The sequence below is a fragment of the Herpailurus yagouaroundi genome, unplaced genomic scaffold, assembly GCF_014898765.1.
Source record: "Herpailurus yagouaroundi ecotype Mexico unplaced genomic scaffold, PumYag 139, whole genome shotgun sequence".
NCBI classification, from domain to species: domain Eukaryota; kingdom Metazoa; phylum Chordata; class Mammalia; order Carnivora; family Felidae; genus Herpailurus; species Herpailurus yagouaroundi.
The window spans coordinates 32,343,559-32,365,392 of NW_024412394.1; the positions used below are offsets into that span (position 1 = coordinate 32,343,559).

General features: G+C 39.7%; 1 protein-coding gene across 1 annotated transcript in view; it reads left to right on the forward strand.

The window, feature by feature from the left end:
• The window catches only part of SDHAF4 (succinate dehydrogenase complex assembly factor 4), a 32,183-nt gene that overhangs the window by 3,754 nt on the left and 6,595 nt on the right, over positions 1 to 21,834 (forward strand). Inside the window, exon 2 of the mRNA XM_040473889.1 lies at positions 11,373 to 11,522. Coding sequence (XP_040329823.1) covers positions 11,373 to 11,522 — 150 coding nt within the window. The remainder of the gene's footprint in view (positions 1 to 11,372; positions 11,523 to 21,834) is intronic.

Sequence of the window (21,834 nt, forward strand, 5' to 3'; positions counted from 1 at the left end):
TGCTTTTTTGCAATTTCCTTTTCTGGTTTTGAAATTAAGTTATTCTAGCCTCTATTCGAGAATCAAATTCGAGAGTCTTCCACCCTTTTGCTCTTTGTTATATTTTGCTTAAAGAGGTTATTTATTCCTTGAGTGTTTGGTATAACTCGCTATAAAACTATCTGCTCCTTCAGGGAAGATTTTAAATTACTGATGTAATTTCTTCGACAGTTATTGCATTGTTTATCAGGTTTTCTTTTAGTTTTGATAAGTTAAATTTTTCTAGAAAATTGTTCATTTTGTATACTTTGATTATATAGGCATAAAGTTCCCTTTTTAAAAAATTTCTGCTCTCATTATGTAATCTACTTTTTAAATTTTTTTCCTGTTTATTTATTTTTGAGAGAGAGAAAGAGACAGCCAGCAACAGAGACAGTGTGAGCAGGGTAAGGGCAGAGAGGGAGGGAGACACAGAATCCAAAGCAGGTTCCAGGCTATGAGCTGTCAGTACAGAATCCAACACTGGGCTCGAACTCATGAATAGTGAGATCCGGACCTAAACCAAAGTCAGACGCTTAACTGACTGAGCCATCTGGGCTCCCCCCATTATGGAATCTATTTTCTTCATGTTATTTTGCCTTCTCTGTCTCTTTTTTTTTTTTCATATTTGCCTAACTAAATACTTTACAGTAGTTTTAGTCTCATCAGGGAACCAACTCTTGGTTTTGTTGATGCTCTCAGCTTTTTTTTTTTTTTAAGTTTATTTATTTATTTTGAGAGAGAGAGGGCACAAGCTAGAGAGGGGCAGAGAGAGGGGGAGAGTGAGAGAATCTCAAGCAGACTCCACCCTGTCAGCATAGAGCCCGATGCAGGGCTCCAGCTCACAAACTGTGAGATCATGACCTGAGCTGAAACCAGGACGCAGCCAGTGGCTTACTGACTGAGCCACCCAGACACCCAATCTCTTACTTTTTTATGTCTTTTGTTTGTGTTATCATTTTCTTCTCTAACTGTGGTTATTTTCTTTCCATTTTCTGTGTGTCTCTCTCTTTAAAACAAAACTAAACAAAACATGGAAACGGTGCATCTCCCATGGCATAGTTGTGGCTGCAATAACAAGTTACCACAGTGTGGTTTAAACATCAGACATTTATTTCTCCCAGTTCTGGAGGCTAGGAAGATCAAGGTGCCAGGACATCTGGTCTTTGATGAGAGCCTACTCCTGGTTTGCAGATGGCCGTCTTCTCATTGTCTCCTCACATGGCAGAGAGCAGAAGGCCACAGCAGGCTCTCATATCTCTTCTTATGAGGGCACTAATCCCATTCATGAGGGCTCCACTTCATGACCTAATTACCTCACAGAGGGGTCACCTCCTAATATCACTACATCAGGGGTTAGAATTTCAACGTATGAATGAGGGTGGTGAGGGGAACTCAAACCTTCAGTCCATAAAATGGGTCTTCTTTTTTTGTTTGTTTTAGAAACATGGTGTGGTGCTTGTTACATAAACAGCATGTGGCTGGATTTTGTTTTGGAGTCTGACAAGTTTATACCTTTTTAACTGAAGAGTCCATTTATAACCATAATTATTGATATAATTGGCTCTATTTCTACCATCTTTTTTCACCTTCTGTTTGTCATACTTTGAGTTAAATATTTTCTTGTTCCATCTTTTTTCCTTCTGCTGGTTTGGGAGATATACATTGTCTTTTATTGGTTATCCTTGAAATGCATACCTAGGGAAGTCTAAAGTTAACACCTTATCCTAAACATTACAAGGTGTGAAAATGCTTTGAATTCACTCACCCTCTACCTTTGTTGTTCACCCTTTTAGGTGTGTATATGTCTGAGTTCTCATGTATATGTTGGAATGGGTTGTGGTTTTGATAATCCCACATCACAGTTGTTATGGTTTTATACAGTCAATGAATGAAACTTTTATTTTCTCTCTATTCTTTTTTTTTTTTTTTTTTTTTAACGTTTATTTATTTTTGGGACAGAGAGAGACAGAGCATGAACGGGGGAGGGGCAGAGAGAGAGGGAGACACAGAATCGGAAACAGGCTCCAGGCTCTGAGCCATCAGCCCAGAGCCCGACGCGGGGCTCGAACTCACGGACCGCGAGATCGTGACCTGGCTGAAGTCGGACGCTTAACCGACTGTGCCACCCAGGCGCCCCTATTTTCTCTCTATTCTTATCTCACACTTCACCTTTGGGATCACTTTCTTAAAGTAAATTGCTTAGAAGTTCCTTTCATGACAGTCTTTTGTGATAAAGTTTCTTAGTGTTCTTTTTGATATATATCTTATTTTTAATCCAAAAATCTGGTTTCTTTTACTTTTTGTTTTTTAAAGGTGGTTTTAATGGGTGTATCATTTTCTCATAGCTCTATCTTCTGGCTTCTATTATGGCTATGGGGAAGTTATCTGTCCAATTTTTGTTCCTTTATTAGTAATCTGTCTTTTATCTGTCTTCTTAGATCTTCCTTTGATGTTGGGATTGTTCATTTTACTTTGTGTCTAGATGTACTTTTTTGCCCCTTTAATTTGGCATTTCTTTGTGCTTCCTACACCTGAAGATTCCTGTCTGCTTTATTTCTCATGGTCTTTCTATTATCTCTTTGTGGAATTATGATTAAACAAACATTTGTTAGACCTTCTCATTTTATCCTCCACATGTGTGAGCTTCTCTTTGGTTATTTTCATCTTTATCTCCATGCTTTTTCCTGCATAATCGCTTCAGAACTAAATTCTAGACCACAAATTCTCTTTTCAACTGTATCTGTTCTGCTATTTAGCCCTTCCTTTGAGCTTTAACTTTAAATTGTTATATTTCTTAATTTCTGTGTTTTTTAAGTTGGTCTTGCATAGTCTCTTACTCATTTCTCCTTTTTTTGGCTTTTTTTTTCCTTGAACACATTAAATAGTTATTTTATATTCTGATGGCAGTGATTTCAGTATGTTGAATCTTTATGGTCTGGCCCTGTTTGTTGATTCTGCTGACTGTTGCTTGTGATGGCTTGTTTCCACACATATTTTCCTGAGATTCTCTCTGTGAGACTTACATGAGACGTGGGTTGAGAGAGTATTTTTCAGAGGATTTGCTTTTGCTTTTGCCATGTGACCGGGGCACTTCAACTTTAGACTTGGGTCCACTTTATATAAGGTATTCCCCTCGGGGGGTTTTCGACCGTGCAGATAGCGTGCAATCAGGCATACATAAACATAGGTATGGTCAGCCAGTACTTTCAAAATCTCTAGAAGGGTTCTTTTACACATCCACTCAGAACCAAGGTTGAGATGGACACTTATCCTTCCTTCACAGTTCTCTTCATTAACTGGAAGTTTTTTTCTAGCTCCTTGTTCTTTAGACCAGCAGCATGAGCATCACCTGGAGATTGTTAAAATGCAGAATGCAGATGCCACTCAGACCTACTCAGAATCTGCTTTTTTAACAAAGATCCCCAGGTGTTTTATATGCACATTAAAATCTTCAGGCTCAATTACTTTTCTGAGTGCTGTGCCTCCTTGAGTCTTGGCCTCTGATAGGCTTTCTGTTTTGCTCAGGTTCAAAAGACTCCTCTCCCTGCTGTCCTGGGAGCTCTGTACCCTAAACTCTAGGTGAGAAAGGCACAGGATATATGGTGGTTTAAGTGTTTGGTTACCTCACTGGACTGCTTTGTTAGTTTCTCATTATTTACTTTCTTAAAGGTTCTTTGATTAAAAAATTTTTGTATATTTTTCAACCTTTTTAGATGTTTTATAGCTATAGGTTTTTGGCATCTCTAATTTATCAAACTGTCAGAAACAAGTTCTGAAAAGTTGTTTGTTTTAATTTTTTTAACAGTAATTCAGTTTTTTTTTCTGTTGCTTTTATTATTTCTTCTTTAATAATTAAAAAAAATTTTTAATATTTATTTTTGAGACAGAGGGAGACAGCACGAGTGGGGGAGGGGCAGAGAGAGAGACACAGAATCTGAAACAGGCTCCAGGCTCTGAGCTGTCAGCACAGAGCCCGATGTGGGGCTCGAACCCATGAACTGTGACATCATGACCTGAGCCAAAGTTGGACACTCAACTGACTGAGCCACCCAGGGGCCCCTATTATTTCTTCTTTTAGAAGGTCATCTTCGGGGCACTGGGGTGACTCAGTTGGTTAAGTGTCCAACTCTTGATTTCAGCTCAGAGCATGATGTCACAGTTGGGGAGTTTGAGCCCTGCGTTGGGCTCTGTGCTGTCAGCACAGAGCCTGCTTGGGATTCTCACTCTCCTCTCTACGCCCCTCCTCCACTTGCACCTAGTCTCTCTCTCTCTCAAAAAAAAAAAAAAAGGTCATCTTGTTTCTGGTAATGTACTTGTAAACACAGTTCAGAGTAAGCTTTGGATAAGGCCAAATCACCCCTTGATGAAGAAGACATGGGCTTTATGGTGGTGATTTTGTTTCTCAAAGGATAATTTTTGCTTTAAGTTTGTCAGCTATTGCCCATGTAGTTGATACAGTCAGAAGCTTGCTGATGGCCAAAATGTAATACTAACATTAATATACAGCTAACTTTTGAATAATTTGGGGGTTAGGGCCTGAACCCCTGTACCATAAAAAGTCCACATATGACTTTTGGGGTGCCTGGATGTCTCAGTTGGTTAAGTGTCTGACTCTTGATCTCAGCTCAGGTCTTGATCTCAGGGTTGCGAGTTCAAACCTCACGTTGGGCTCCATGCTGGGCGTGGAGCCTACTTAAAAAAAAAATCCACGTATAACTTTTGACTTCCCCAAAACTTAACTACTATTAAAGCCTACTGCTGAACGGAAGCCTTAGGATAATGTAAACAGTTGACTAACACGTATTTTGCATATTACACATATTATATATTCTTACACTAAAGCTAGAGAAAAGGTTATTAAGAAAATCATAAGGAAGAGAAAATACATTTACAGTACTGCGCTGTAAAAAGTCCATGTGTATGCAGACCTGTGCAGTTCAAACTTGTTTGCTCAAGGGTCAGCTGTAATTACTGATGCTTAGTAATTACTGATGCTTACTGATTACTGTTGTTTGACAGGCAGAATCCATAGGAGTGGCTCTGGGGCTCACCTTCACCTCTTTGCTAATCCTTATCATCTGATAGACCCTTTTTTCTTGTTGTCTGCCCATCAAGCTACTCACATGTGTCTCACTGTCACCATGACTGCCAGGTTGCTGTGCATGGACTCGTTTCCAAAGCTATAAAGTTTGTGGGTGCCAAAGAGCACAGTGTCCCTATCTTCTCTTGTACTGTCCAGAAATGAGAGGAATTCTCCACATTCTGTCACCCTGTTACCTGTCTGCAAAAATAGTTCTTGTAGGCCTTCCTGATCTCAGAGTCCCCTGAGAAAACTGGTTTTTTAGCTTTTCCTTGCAACTTTTTTTTTCTACAGATAAAGTTCTACACTTTGCAACTCTTCTGTCTTTTCCAACAGCACACCTACCTTCCTGTTCCTTACCAAAAACCCTTTTGTACGTTGACTCTTGTGTCCTAGAATTAGGCTCAAGTTATTATTACACTCAGTGTGCGCACATAGAGACATATGCATTACTTAATTTCTCTGAACTAGCCTGCTAGATAAGTAGAAGTACCCCCATTCTGTAAATAGGGAAACAGATTCAGTGAGATACATACAGTAACTTTGTCAGGGCCACATTGCTAATAAGTGGTGTTGCTATCATTGGGACTCGTGTGATTCTAATGCCCTTGGTTTGCAAGTTTTTTGTTGGTTTTTTTTTTTTGTTTTTTTTTTTTTGTTTTTTTTTTTTACTTTTTTGTTGTATTACTGAAGCAAGGGGCCAAGCTGCTGTAATGGTTCTGCTGATGGGACAGGCAGGACACCTCTGCTTTGACAGGTAATTCGGGGATCCATGTTCTTTTCATCTCATTGCTCCACCATCTGTAGGGCAGTGCTGATGATCAGCCCCATATACAGTAGTAGAATTTTACTAGTTATTTACAACCTATGTTCTGAATGGTTGGACATATGTTCTGAATGGGCACTGTCTATACAAGTTATTAAATATTTTAAGTATCACCTTGCTCTGGATTTTGTCCACATCTGCATGGTTGAAGCTGGGTCCCTGCCATGTCTATATTACAACCCAAGGAAATGGGAAAAGAAATCCAGGGCAGTTAGCTTGTTGCAAAATTAAGGCAACCTAAAATTTACGCATATCATTTTCGGTCACAACCCATTGGTCACAACTTGCACACATGGATGCTTGGCTGCAGGGGAGGCTGGGAAATGTAATCTCTAAGTGAGTGGTCTGATGCTCAGCTTAATAGCAAACAAGGTGGAAGTGGGAATCCTAGAACTAAACGGAAGAAGGGAAAAGTGGCTACTTGAGACATTTAGCAGTCTCCACCACATTGACCTAATGCCACTTTTTCAGAAAATGATTTTGTTCATATTGAACAGAATTACTGCAAATTAAAGACAGTCACACCTGCCCCATCAGATAATTGTGAGGTCTAGTGACATGTCCTATTTTTAGCTTCTAGCACAGTGCCTGGCACATAGTAGGCATTTAACACATATTTATTACTTGTATTATTTACATTTAGTATATCTGTATCACTTAAGAGGAAAAAGATTTTTTTGTTTATTTATTTTGAGAGAGAGAGAGCAGGAGGGGCAGAGAGAGAGAGAGAGAGAGAGAGAGAGAGAGAGAGAGAGGGAGAATCTGAGCTGGTAGCGAAGAGCCCACCACAGGGCTTGATCTCACAAACCATGAGATCATGACCTGAGCTGAAACCAAGAGTCAGATGCTTTACCAACTGAACCACCCAGGTGCCCCAAGAGGAAAAATTTTTAGCTTCAGATTTTGTCTGCATTATAATTGGTAGCCAAGACTATATTTTGTGCCATTTTTATGATTTTGTATAAGTGCTTAGGAATTTCTACAGATTTGGAACATACCAAGATTAATTTTTACACTGAATATCATCATTTCAAGCTTTGAGTTAAGAGATTTTTTGATTTGCAAAAACAACCAAACCTAAACAAAAAGTGTTAATTTTATTGTACTGAGTTGAGCTTGAGTACACAGGAGAAGATGGCTATTGGTATATGTTATATACTTGCTGATTTTTAGGCTTCAAAGTGAGTTATTTGATGTACAGTAGCATAGACTTACTTAGTAACCTGATGCACAGTCTAGTCAGTCATTAGCCACAATTTAGATCTAATCTGTATTATCACTGAATTATCACGATTTACAGCCTTTCATGCTTTACAAATTTGTAACAGATTTGTAGATGGATAGATAGTTGGACATCAGATGATGGACTGAAGTTTCTATTGTGGAGGATGGCCAAACTTCCTAAATTGGGATGTTTTGATGTCAAATTCTAAAGAATCCTATATTTCAGACAAGAAGTGACTAATTAACAAAAAGCCCATGATTTGGAGTAGAAATATCTTTCAATTGAGCATTGTCCGTGTTCACCAAAATTTTCAATATAATATTTTTCTAAATAGTTAATCACAATGAACCAAGATCAGATTGTTATATGAAGTATGTTAATATAATCAAAACTCAGATTTCTATATTTTCCATTTCTTAAATAAAAATAAATGCTGAGGTGCCTGGGTGGCTCAGTCGGTTGAGCGTCCGACTTCAGCTCGGGTCATGATCTTGTGGTCCATGGGTTTGGGCCCTGCGTCAGGCTCTGTGCTGACAGCTCATAGCCTGGAGCCTGCTTTGGATTCTGTGTCTCCCTCTCTCTCTGCCCCTCCCCCGTTCATGATCTGTCTCTCTCTGTCTCAAAAATAGATAAACATTAAAAAAAATTAAAGAAAATAAATGCTGCCTTATAAGATGTTATTACCAGTTTTTCTCTTTAGCCTTTTAGTATATGTTTAAGTATTATTATGAGAACATAAGAAAAAATGCAATATGTGCTTAGATACTGAAGTGGGAGTTTGAAGGCAAAATGATCTGTACTCTAAGTCAATAAATAAAAATTTTAAATAAATACATGTTTTCATTTTAATGTATATAGAAATTTTTATATAAATTCCAGGTTGGCTGTGGACTGAGCCACCCAAGCGCCCCTGTAATTTTTTAACTTTTTAATAATTTTGTTTATATAATTTTTAAAAATTTTTGTTAATGTTTTATTATTTACTTTTGAGAGGGAGAGGCAGAGCATGAGTGGGGGAGGGGCAGAGTTTTTCTCAGCCAATTAATATCATAAATATGAAGCATTTATATAAGTGAGCATGTAGATGGGAGAAAACTATATTAATCCTGTAGATCATTGTCATAGCTTTATTAAAACATTCAGTTATATATTTTTTTAATATTTGTGTTTTGTGGGCTCTTGGATTTGTGGGAGAATGCTAGTTTGTATTCCAGTTGGTCAAACTATAATTTCTCTGCTCACTCATACAGTAGATAAATGAAGAGCCTGATGTACTATTTTGAAATTGCTAATACAGTTTGTATGTAATTTTAACTTTATCTAATCTTACAAACAAATCTTATATAAATTCCAAGTTGGCTGCGAACAGTGTATATGTATAAAAAGATACACACATATATATAAATATGCGCATATGTGTGCATATATATATACACATTTTATATATATATATATATATATATATATATATATATAAATACATAAAATTTTTCAAAGTAATTTCTGTGCCCAACATGGGGCTCAAACTCATGACTCCAAGGTTGCATGTTCTACTGACTGAACCAGCCAGGCTCCCCTATATATAATTTTTTTTTTAACTTTTTTTAATGTTTGTTTACTTTTGAGAGAGAGAGACACACAGAATGTGAGCAGGGGAGGGGCAAAGAGAGGGAGACACAGAAACCAAAGCAGTCTCCAGTCTGTCAGCACAGAGACTGATGTGGGTCTCAAACTCACAAACTGTGAGATCATGACCTGAACCACTGAATCGACTGAGCCACCTAGGCATCCCTATAATTTTTTATTTTTTTTATAATTTTGTTTATATAATTTTTAAAAATTTTTGTTAATGTTTTATTTATTTTTGAGAGAGAGGGCAGAGCATGAGTGGGGAAGGGGCAGAGAGAGAGGGAGACACAGAATCTGAAGCAGCTCCAGGCTCTGAGCTGTCACCACAGAGCCCGGCACGGGGGTCGAATTCACGAACCGCGAGATCATGACCTGAGCCGAAGTCAGACGTTTAACTAACTGAGCCACCCAGGCGCCCATGTTTATATAACTTTTTAAAGCAGAGGGTAGGGTGATGTAGTGATAACTAGAATATGAATAAAATACATATAATGAAAGAAAATTCTAATTATATGTAATGCTACCAGGAGCTTCCAGATAATACTATGATGATAATAGATAAAATTTGTCACAGTTCTCAGTGCTATGCATGAATTGTCTTATTTAATCTATTTAGCAACTCATGAGCTAGGTACTCTTCAATTTAGACAGGAGGAAACAGATTTAGAAAGGGTAAGTCACTTGGGGTGCCTTGGTGGTTCACTCAATTAAGTGTCAGACTTTGGCTCAGGTCACATACTCAGGGTTTGCTGAGGGTTTATGAGTTCGAGCTCCGTATCAGGCTCTCTGCTGTTAGCGCAGAGCCTGCTTCAGATCCTCTGTTCTCCCTCTCTCTCTGATCCTCCCCCGTGCACATTCTTCCTCTCTCTCTCTCTCTCTCTCTCTCAAAAATAAATAAACATTAAAAAAAAAAGCAACTTTGTAAGTCGCTTGACAAAGGTCCAACAACTAGTAAGTGCTTGTATTAGTTTCCTACTGCAGCTGCAACAGATTGTCACAAACTTAGTGGCTTAAAACATTTTCCAGTTCTGGAGGTGAGAAGTCTCTGGACTAAAATCAAAGTGTTAGGGCTATGTTCCTTCTGGAGGCTCTAGGGGGAGAATCTATTTCCTTCCTTTTCCACCTGCTAGAGGCTGCTACAGTTCCTGGACTCATTGCCCCTTTCCTCCATCTTCAAAGCCAGCAATATCCATCAAGGCTATTTCATACTGCTCTCTCTATAGTTCTCTCTTCCAGTTGTCTCTTCCCCTTTTAAGGATTCTTGTGGTTACAGCAGACCCACACAGATAGTACAGGATAATCGCCCTGGTCCAAGGTCATCTGATGAGTAGCCTTAATTCGAACTGCTACCTAAATTCTCTTTTACCATAGAACCTAACTTATTCATAGATTCTGGGTATTAGGTTCTGATCTTCAGAAGCCATTATTCCACTTAACCACAGTGGTGGAACTGGAACTGGTCCCTACCTTGGTTTGCCTTGGAGCCATTCCTTTAGAAAGTTGAAAACCCAACCCTGAGGTCATTTTTTCAGGGTGGTTTAGCCTTTTGAACATTATCTTGACAAGGGTTGCATAACTTTCATAGTACTGAAAGTTGTTCAACTTTTCTCTTTATAACCTATAATGAAAGTGATCTCACTTTTATATTGTAAATGCCCAATACATTTTTAAATGTTAATTGGCAGGAAAAGAAGACCATGATTAGGATTCAAATATATTTTAATTAGGATTAAGATATATTTATTTATTTATTTATTTATTTTTCTTCAATATATGAAATTTATTGTCAAATTGGTTTCCATACAACACCCAGTGCTCATCCCAAAAGGTGCCCTCCTCAATACCCATCACCCACCCTCCCCTCCCTCTCACCCGCTATCAACCCTCAGTTTGTTCTCAGTTTTTAAGAGTCTCTTATGCTTTGGCTCTCTCCCTCTCTAACCTCTTTTTTTTTTTTTTTTTCCTTCCCCTCCCCCATGGGTTTCTGTTAAGTTTCTCAAGATCCACATAAGAGTGAAACCATATGGTATCTGTCTTTCTCTGTATGGCTTATTTCACTTAGCATCACACTCTCCAGTTCCATCCACGTTGCTACAAAGGGCCATATTTCATTCTTTCTCATTGCCACGTAGTACTCCATTGTGTATATAAACCGCAATTTCTTTATCCATTCATCAGTTAATGGACATTTAGGCTGGATTAAGATATATTTAAATCACAAGTCCCTTGCGATTTAAATAGTAAATCCTGTCATTAAACTTTGTACTATTTAGTTACTGTTAATGATCTCATTTCTGGTATTTTGGGCATTGCTTCAGACAGGAATCAGTATTTTATATTAGAAGTTTTTATGATTTTGATAATGGTTAATTTATTTCAGAGCTCTTCTTTTTAAACTGATAATATTAGTTGCCTCCAAGGAAGGGAAATGCCTGTCTGGAAGATAGAGGGAAGATTTTTAGCTATATGTCCTTTTGTACTTTTTGAACTTTGATCAAAGTGAGTGTATCAACTAAAAACAAATAAATTGTTAATTTTTTAAAGTAGAATAAATAAGCAGCTCCTATTTTTTCACTGTCTCCACTCTCTAGGATCACCACTTGTGTGTTGTTCCATGAGGAAAATGAGTTCTCAAGGAGAAAAATCCAAACCCATCAAACAGTCTCATAAGAAGCCAAAGTTACCAGAAGGTCGTTTTGATGCACCAGAAGATCCTAATTTAGAGAAAGAACCACTGACAAGTGAGTATAGGCACGTCTCACAGATATTACAGGTTTGGTTCCAGAATACTGCAATAGAGCAAATGGCAGTAAAGCAAGTCACATTATTGTTTTGATTTTCCAGTGCATATGAAAATTATGTTTACACTCTATGGCAGTCTATAAAGTGTGCATTAGCATTGTGTCAAAAAAAAATATGTATACCTTAATTTAAAAATACTTTATTGCTGGGACACCTAGGTGGCTCCATTGTTGAGCGTCTGACTTTGGCTCAGGTTGTGATCTCATGGTTCATGAGTTCAAGCACTGCATTGGGCTCTTTGCTGTCAGCACCGAGCCTGCTTGAAATCCTCTGTCCCCTCTCTCTTTATCCCTCCCCCCCAAAATAAATAAATATTAAAAAATACTTCACTGCTAAAAAATCCTAACCATCATCTGAGTTTTTAGTAAGTTGTAATGCTTTTTCTGGTGGAGGGACTTGCCTTGATGTTTATGGCTGCTGACTAATCAGGGTGGTGGTTGCTGAAGGTGGGGGCTGTGGCAATTTCTTACAATAGGACAACAATGGAGTTTGCTGCATTGATTTATTCCTTTCATGAAAGATTTCTCTGTAGCAGAGATGCTGTTTGATAACCTACAGTAGAACTTCTTTCAAAATTGAAGTCAAGGGGCGCCTGGGTGGCGCAGTCGGTTAAGCGTCCGACTTCAGCCAGGTCACGATCTCGCGGTCTGTGAGTTCGAGCCCCGCGTCAGGCTCTGGGCTGATGGCTCAGAGCCTGGAGCCTGTTTCCGATTCTGTGTCTCCCTCTCTCTCTGACCCTCCCCCGTTCATGCTCTGTCTCTCTCTGTCCCAAAAATAAATAAAGGTTGAAAAAAAAAAAAAAAATTGAAGTCAATCCTCTCAAGCTCTGTTACTGGTGTATCAACTATGTTTATGTAATAGTCTGAATCCTTTGTTACCATTTCAACAATTATTTTAATTTTATTTTTAATATGAAATTTATTGTCAAATTGGTTTCCATACAACACCCAGTGCTCATCCCAACAGGTGCCCTTCTCAGTGCCCATCACCCACTTTCCCCTCCCTCCCACCCCCATCAACCTTCAGTTTATTCTCAGTTTTTAAGAGTCTCTTATGGTTTGCCTCCTTCCCTCTCTGTAACTTTTTTTCCCCCTTCCCCTCCCCCCATGGTCTTCTGTTAAGTTTCTCAGGATCCACATAAGAGTGAAAACATATGGTATCTGTCTTTCTCTGTATGACTTATTTCACTTAGCTTAACACTCTCCAGTTCCATCCACATTGCTACAAAAAGCCATATTTCATTCTTTCTCATTGCCACGTAGTATTCCATTGTATATATACACCACAACTTCTTTATCCATTCATCAGTTGATGGACGTTTAGGCTCCTTCCATAATTTGGCTATTGTTGAAAGTGCTGCTATAAACATTGGGGTACAAGTGCCCCTATGCATCAGCATTCCTGTATCCTTTGGGTAGATTCCTAGCAGTGCTATTGCTGGCTTACAGGGTAGATCTATTTCTAATTTTTTGAGGAACCTCCACGCTGTTTGCCAGACCAGCTGCACCAGTTTACATTCCCACCAACAGTGCAAGAGGGTTCCCGTTTCTCCACATCCTCGCCAGCATCTATAGTCTCCTGATTTGTTCATTTTAGCTACTCTGACTGGTGTGAGGTGGTATCTCAGTGTGGTTTTGATTTGTATTTCCTGATGAGGAGTGACGTTGAGCATCTTTTCATGTGCCTGTTGGCCATCTGGATGTCTTCTTTAGAGAAGAGTCTATTCATGTCTTCTGCCCATTTCGTCACTGGATTATTTGTTTTGCGGGTGTGGAGTCTGGTGAGTTCTTTATAGATTTTGGGTACTAGCCCTTTGTCTGATATGTCATTTGCAAATATCTTTTCCCATTCCATCGGTTGCCTTTTAGTTTTGTTGATTGTTTTCTTTGCAGTGCAGAAGCTTTTTATCTTGTTGAGGCCCCAATAGTTCATTTTTGCTTTTAATTCCCTTGCCTTTGGAAGTGTGTTAAGTAAGAAATTGCTGCGGCTGAGGTCAGAGAGGTTTTTTCCTGCTTTGTCCTCTAGGGTTTTGATGGTTTCCTGTCTCACATTCAGGTTCTTCATCCATTTTGAGTTTATTTTTGTGAATGGTGTAAAAAGAGTTTATTTTTGTGAAAGTGGTCTAGTTTCATTCTTCTGCATGTTGCTGTCCAGTTCTCCCAGCACAATTTGTTAAAGAGGCTGTCTTTTTTCCATTTGATATTTTTTTCCTGCTTTGTCAATGATTAGTTGGCTATACATTTGTGGGTCCAGTTCTGGAGTCTCTACTCTATTCCATTGGTCTATGTGTCTGTTTTTTTTGCCAATACAATGCTGTCTTGATGATTACAGCTTTGTAGTAGAGACTAAAGTCTGGGATTGTGATGCCTTCCGCTTTGGTTTTCTTGTTCAATATTACTTTGGCTATTGGGGGTCTTTTGTGGTTCCATACAAATTTTAGGATTGCTTGTTCTGGCTTTGAGAAGAATGCTGGTGCAATTTTGATTGGGATTGCCTTGAATGTGTAGATAGCTTTGGGTAGTATTGACATTCTAACAGTATGTATTCTTCCAGTCCATGAGCATGGAATGTTTTTCCATTTCTTTCCTGGAATCTTCTTCAATTTCCTTCATAAGCTTTCTATAGCTTTCGGCACACAGATCTTTTACATCTTTGGTTAGGTTTATTCCTGGGTATTTTATGATTCATGGTGCAATTTGAATGGGATCAGTTTCTTTATTTATCTTTCTGTCGCTTCATTATTAATGTATAAGAATGCAACTGATTTCTGTACATTAATTTTCTATCGCAACTTTGCTGAATTCCTGTATCAGTTCTAGTAGACTTTTGGTGGAGTCTGTTGGGTTTTTCATATATAATATCATGTCATCTGCAAAAAATGAAAGCTTGACTTCATCTGTGCCAATTTTGATGCCTTTGATTTCCTTTTGTTGTCTGATTGCAATGCGAGAACTTCCAACACTCTGTTAAACAACAGCGGTGAAAGTGGACATCCCTGTCATGTTCCTGATCTCAGGGGGAAAGCTCTCAGTTTTTCCCCATTGACGATGATATTAGCTGTGGGCTTTTCATAAATGGCTTTTATGATGTTTGAGCATGTTCCTTCTATCCCGACTTTCTCGAGGGTTTTTATTAAGAAAGGATGCTGAATTTTGTCAAATGCTTTTTCTTAATTGATTGACAGGATCATATGGTTCTTATCTTTTCTTTTATTGTGATGTATCACATTGATTGATTTGCGAATATTGAACCAGCCCTGCAGCCCAGGAATGAATCCCACTTGATCATGGTGAATAATTCTTTTTATATACTGTTGAATTTGATTTGCTAGTATCTTGTTGAGAATTTTTGCATCCATATTCATCAGGGATATTGGCCTGTAGTTCTCTTTTTTTGCTGGGTCTTTGGTTTGGGAATCAAAGTAATGCTGGCTTCATAGAATGAGTCTGGAAGTTTTACTTCCCTTTCTACTTTTTGGAACAGCTTGAGAAGGTTAGGTATTATCTCTGTCTCTTATAGACAGCAAATAAATGTGTCTTGTTTTTTTATCCGTTCTGATACCCTGTGTCTTTTGGTTGGGGCATTTAGTCCATTTACATTCAGTGTTATTATTCAAAGATATGGGTTTAGAGGCATTTGTGATATCTGTAGGTTGCATGCTTGTAGTGGTGTCTCTGGTACTTTGTGGTCCTTGCAACATTTCACCCACAGAATCCCCCTGAGGATTTCTTGTAGGGCTGGTTTAGTGGTGATGAATTCCTTCAGTTTTTGTTTGTTTGAAAAACCTTTATCTCTCCTATTCTGAATGACAGTCTTGCTGGATAAAGGATTCTTGGCTGCATATTTTTTCTGTTCATCACATTGAAGATTTCCTGCATTCCTTTCTGGCCTGCCAACTTTTAGTAGATAGGTCTGCCACTAGTCTTATTGGTCTCCCTTTGTAAGTTAGAACCTGTTTATCCCAAGCTGCTTTCAGAATTTTCTCTTTATCCTTGTATTTTGCCAGTTTCACTATGATATACCATGCAGAAGATCGATTCAAGTTACGTATGAAGGGAGTTCTCTGTGCCTCTTGGATTTCAATGCCTTTTTCCTTCCCCAGATCAGGGAAGTTCTCAGCTATGATTTGTTCAAGTATACCTTCAGCCCCTTTCTCTGTCTCTTCTTCTGGACTTCCTGTGATAAGGATATTGTTCCGTTTGATTGCATCACTTAGGTCTCTAATTCTCCCCTCTTCCTCCTGGATTTTTTTGTCTCTCTTTTTCTCAGCTTCCTCTTTTTCCATAATTTTATCTTCCAATTCACCTAGTCTCTCCTCTGCCTCTTCAATCCATGCTATGGGTGCCTCTATTTTATTTTGCACCTCATTTATAGCATTTTTTAATTCATCATGACTATTTTTTAGTCCCTTGATCTCTATAGCAGTAGATTCTCTGCTGTCCTCTGCTTTTTTCAAGCCCAGCGATTACTTTTATGACTATTATTCTAAATTCTTGTTCCGTTATATTGCTTAAGTTGGTTTTGATCAATTCATTAGCTGTCGCGACTTCCTGGCGTTTCTTTTGAGAAGAATTCCTCCATTTTGTCACTTTGGCTAGCTTTCTCTACCTTATGCATTTTAAAAGCTTGTGTGCTCTGCACCTGCAAGCACTGCTATATTAAAAGAGGGTCATACACTGTCCAGGGCCTGGCCCTTCTGGAGGTGTTTTTTTGGGGATTGTTACTTGCTCTCTGTTGTTGTGACTTTGGTTATTTTATTACCCTACTCGTATTAATATTTTGTGCCCTCCACCAGATGTGCTTTGATTTGTTCCTTGGAGTAGCCCTGTAAAGGAAAAACTGATAGACAAACAGGAGACAAAAACACGCAAACACACAAACAAATAACACAAACAAATAAACAGAAACAAAAACCTAAACACTAAAAACAAAAAACCCCAAAACACGGACTACAAGTAAAGAAGAAGGTGGAGGCAGTGCTGATGGAAGAGCACATACAAAAAGAGAAATGACGGGGGGGGGGGGCGGCTGTGGGTGTGTGTGTGTGGAAATAAAAGTTGACTAGGCAGAGAGACTAAAAGGCTTAACCCAGAGGGAGAGAAAGGAAAATATAGAAGGAGGCGGGAAAAACGAAACAAAGATAAAATTACCCAGACAGGGTAGATGGTATATGGCTAGATTATTCTAGAGAAAGAGAAAGGAGTGTAAAGAAGGAGGTGTAGAACATGCATCAAGACAATGGATTAAATATGCCTGTTTAGACAGACCAATAACCAGAGTAACCAGCCTAGGGGAGAGAAGAGATAAGGAGGAGAAATTGGTTGGGGGTGAGAATATATCTATATATCCAGAATTGACCTAGAGTTAATCCAGGCAATGCTGCATTGCTTGTCTCAAGTAGCTGTCTGCAGGGTCTTTGCCACTCTGGTGGATATGCAGTTACCCAGTGCAGAGGAGCGTGGTTTGGCATTATCTGGACCCACCTCCACTATGGACCCCCAGAGTGATCCCTGAGGCCCTTCCTTGGTGGTGGTGGGGGAGGGGGGAATGGTGATCTTCCAGTCTCTTCTCCACGGAGCCGGACCTGGCGGACTGTTGTTTGAGTCGTCCTCACTGTGCTGTGGGCGCAGATGGGGCGGTCCTTCTCGCTCCACCAACTGCCTTGACCCTGTGCTTGGCTAGAATTCAAAGTCCCGCTCTGTGCACTCTGGCGCTGGGAAAGCGCCTCTCAGTGCCGCAATATGTGTTCCCGACTGGCTTTGTCTGTGCCACCGCACTTCAGGGAAGACTGACTTCTGTTGCAGACTTATTGCGACTGAGAGCTGCTGCCCTCACCGCAAGCCCCTGGGGTGGCAGATGCAGACAGGCTTTGTCTTTTTCCACAGCACTCCAGGGAAACTGGAGCTGCCTTATCCTCCTGCAGGCTGAGCCCTCGGCCCAGCCACTGCGCCCCAGGGTGGCAGATGCAGGCAGGTTCTGTCTTCAGGGAAGGAACCACTTTCTCCAGCTGCAGACTGAGCCTCTGACCTACCACCACACCCAGGCCTGGCTTCCTTCCTCCCCAGGTGCTCGAACAGGGAGCTGGCCCCAGTCTGAAGAAAGCCCCACAGTTAGAGATAAGATCCCTCTCAGTCCCAGTCCAAGGTCTTTCTCCTGTCCAGCTAGGTCCTGCACTTCCCTAGAGCCTCTTTCTCTTCCCTTTGTCTCTCCACAGAAGGGGGTCTCTCCCCAGAAGGAGGTCCCTCCCCTCTGTGCCCACATGGCCTTTTTTATTTGCCCCAGTTCGCAGTTACCCACCTATCTTTTTTCCAGCTTTCCCATTTTCTTCCTAGTAGATTCAGTCTCTTTTCCTCCCAGGCTCTGGTGTTCAAAGTCCTTTGGCTTCTACACTTCTTTGTTTGAGAGACGCGGGACATATGGATCCCCCTACTTCTCCACCATGTTGGCCCTCTCACCATTTCAACAATCTTCACAGCATCTTCAGTAGGAGTAGATTCATCTCAAGAAACCACTTTCTTTGCTCATCCACAAGAAGCAACTCCTTACCCATTAAAGTTTTTTTTTTAAGTCTCTCTCTCTTTTTTTTCTTTTTTTTAGTGTTTATTTATTTTGAGAGAAAGAGAATACATGCATGAGCCAGGGGTGGGGGCAGAGAGAAAGGAAGAGAGAGAATTCCAAGCAGGCTCCTGAGCTGTCAACGTGGTGCTCAATCCCACAAACCAGGAGTTCATGACCTGAGCCAAAATCAAGAGTTGATTGATTTAGAGATCAACAGTTAATGAGCTACCCAGACGCCCCATTGTCCATTAAAGTTTTATCACAAGATTGCAGCAATTCAGTCACATCTTCAGGCTCCACTTTTAGTTCTAGATTTCTTGCTATTTCTATCACATCTGCATTTTCCCCAATGAAGTCTTGAACCCTTTAGAATCATTTATGAGAGTTGGAATGAAATTCTTTTCAACTCCTTGTAATGTTGATATGTTGACCTTTTCCCATGAATCACATATGTTCTTAATGCATCTAGAATGGTGAATCCTTTCCAGAAGGTTTTCAATGTAGTTTGCCCAGATCCATCAGAGCAATCACCATCTATGGCAGCTGCAGCCTTATGAAATGTATTTCTTAAATAATATGACTTGAAAGTCAAATGACTCCTTGATCTTTGGGCTGAAGAACAGATGTTGTGTTAGACATGAAAACAATATTAATCTCATTGTACATCTTCATCAGAGCTCTTGGGCACCAGGTGCATTGTCAGTGAGCAGTCATATTTTGAAAGGAATCTTTTTTTTCTGAGCAGTAGGTCTCATCAGCAGGCTAAAATATTCAGTAAACCATGTTGTGAACAGATGTGCTGTCATCCAGGCTCTGTTGTTCCATTTATAGAGCATAGGAAGAATAGATTTAGCATAGTTTTTAAGTGCCGTAGGATTTGTGGAATGGTAAATGAACACTGGCTTCAGCTTAAAGTCACCAGCTACATTAGCCCCCCTAACAAGAGAGTCAGCCTATTCTATGAAGCTTTGAAGGCAGGCATTGGCTTCTTTTCCCCAGCATTTGTTTAATGTAGCCACCTTCATTAATTATCTTAGCTAGATCTTCTGGATTGCTTGCTGCAGCTTCTATATCAGCGCTTGCCGCTTTACCTTGCACTTAGATGGTGTGGAGATGGCTTCTTTCCTTAAACCTCATGAACCAAGCTATGCTAGCTTTAAACTGTTCTGCAGCTTCTTTACCTGTCTGTCTTTAAAGAACTGAAGAGAGTAGGCCCTTGCTCTGGAAGGCTTTATCTTAAGGGAATGTTGTGACTGGTTTGATCTTCTATCCAGACTACTATAATGTTCTCAATGAGCAATCAGGCTGTTTTGTTTTCTTATCATTTGTGTATTCACTGACGTAGCACTTTTAATTTCCTTCATGAACTTTTCCTTTGAGTGCACATTTTGGGTAACTGGTTATCACAAGAGGCCTAGCTTTTGGCCTGTCTCAGCTTTCAATATGTACCTTCCCTGTTAAGCCTACTCATGTCTAGCTTTTGATTTAAAGTGAGAGACATGTGACTCTTCCTTTCATTTGAACACTTAGAAGCCATTGTAGGGTTATTAATTGGCCCAATTTTAGTCTTATTTTGCTCCCGGGAATAGGGAGGCCCAAAGAGGGGGAAAGACAAAGGAACAGCTGTTCATGGAGCATTCAGAGCATTCACAATGTCTATCAGTTAACTGTTTTATATGGATATGAGCCCTGATGCCCCAAAACAATTACAATAGTAATATCAAAGATCACTCATCACAGATCACAATAGCAAATATAATAATAATAACAAAATTTGAAATATTGTGAGAATTACTAAAATATGACACAGAAACACAAAGCGAGGAAATGCTGTGTGGAAAAACGGCACCAATAGACTTGTTCACTGTAGGGATGCCACAATTTGTAAAACATGCAGTATCTCAGGCTCCTGGGTATTTCACTTGGTTAAGTGCCCAACTCTTGATTTCAGCTCAGGTCATGATCTTGTAGTTCATGGGTTTGAGTCCTGTGTCAGGCTTGTGCTGCTGACAGTGTGGAGCCTGCTTGGGATTCTCCTGCCCCTCCCTCCCTCTCTCTCTTTCTCTCTCTCTCTCAAAATTAATAAACTTTTTTTCAAATGTAGTATGTGTGAAGCACAATAAAATGAAGTATGCCTTTATAGTAAAGCTCCTTCCTTAATTTTTGAAGTATCAAAATATTTTAGTTATTGAAGAGAAAGAATGAAAGAAATATGTTATTGTTTATAATTCTTTATTAACAATAATGAAGCATATTTCACAATGACTAAATTCCCATATTGACCATCAATATGTGTAGATTAAAAAAAAATAATTTCTAAGCCCCTGACATTGATTGATTGTGTTTGATTGTTTTATTCGTTATAAGCCATTATTCATATGACAAAGTATATGAACTGAGACCTGCTTTGATCTGAGTAACAGAAAACCACTTGAGCAGACTTAAACAAGAGGTAGTGTAGGTTGTTATTGGGCTACGAGGTACATAGGTGGGGTACTCAGGGCAGTGATGCTGCTGGACCTTAGAAAAAACAGACCTTAGGAGTAAACAGTATATGGAAACCAGGATATTCTCCCTCTTTCTCTTGTCCCCCGTCTCTTCTTTTTGTTGTTTTCTGTCATTAGACTCCCTTTTTTTAAAAAAAAAATTTTTTTTTAACATTTATTTATTTTTGAGACAGAGAGAGACAGAGCATGAACGGGGGAGGGTCAGAGAGAGAGGGAGACACAGAATCTGAAACAGGCTCCAGGCTCTGAGCCGTCAGCACAGAGCCTGACGCAGGGCTTGAACTCACGAACCGCGAGATCATGACCTGAGCTGAAGTCAGACGCTTAACCGACTGAGCCACCCAGGCGCCCCTAGACTCCCTTTTAAGTCCACTGGGCAGAAGGAACTGTTCCCAGCATCTACTCAAGTCAATAGAGCAGCTAGCTGAAAATAACTAGTTGTTTAGTTATAATTCCAAAAGTATTTTATTTTATTTTATTTTTAGTAGGCTGCACACCCAGCATGGGGCTTGAATTCATTACTCTGAGACCAAAAGTTGCCTGCTGTACCAACTGAGACAGCCAGATACCCCTCTAATTCAAAATTTCCTAAGAAAAGAGCTCATTGGCCAAGCTTGGATTGGGTGCCTATAGCTAAATCAATGTGGGTGGCACTGGGGTGGATCACAGGTGAAGGTGGTGGTTCTCACTGTAGCCATATAGTTGGAGAAAGAGAAGAGGAAGTTTGGAGAGGAAAGGGGTTTTTAAGGATGGTGGGATGATAGACTAAACATTGTATGGGGCGCCTGGGTGGCACAGTCGGTTAAGCGTCCGACTTCAGCCAGGTCACGATCTCGCAGTCCGTGAGTTCGAGCCCCGCGTCAGGCTCTGGGCTGATGGCTCAGAGCCTGGAGCCTGTTTCCGATTCTGTGTCTCCCTCTCTCTCTGCCCTTCCCCTGTTCATGCTCTGTCTCTCTCTGTCCCAAAAATAAAAAAATAAACGTTGAAAAAAAAATTTAAAAAAATAAACATTGTTTTGTATTTAGTGTACACGAAATTCCACTCATGTTCTAAAGCTGTGCTTTTTTTTTTTTTTAAGTTTGTTTGTTTGTTTGTTTGTTTGTTTGTTTTGAGAAAGAGAAGGGTGAGCAAGCCAGGAAGGGACAGAGAGAAAGGGAGAGAGAGAATCCCAAGCAGGCTCCATGCT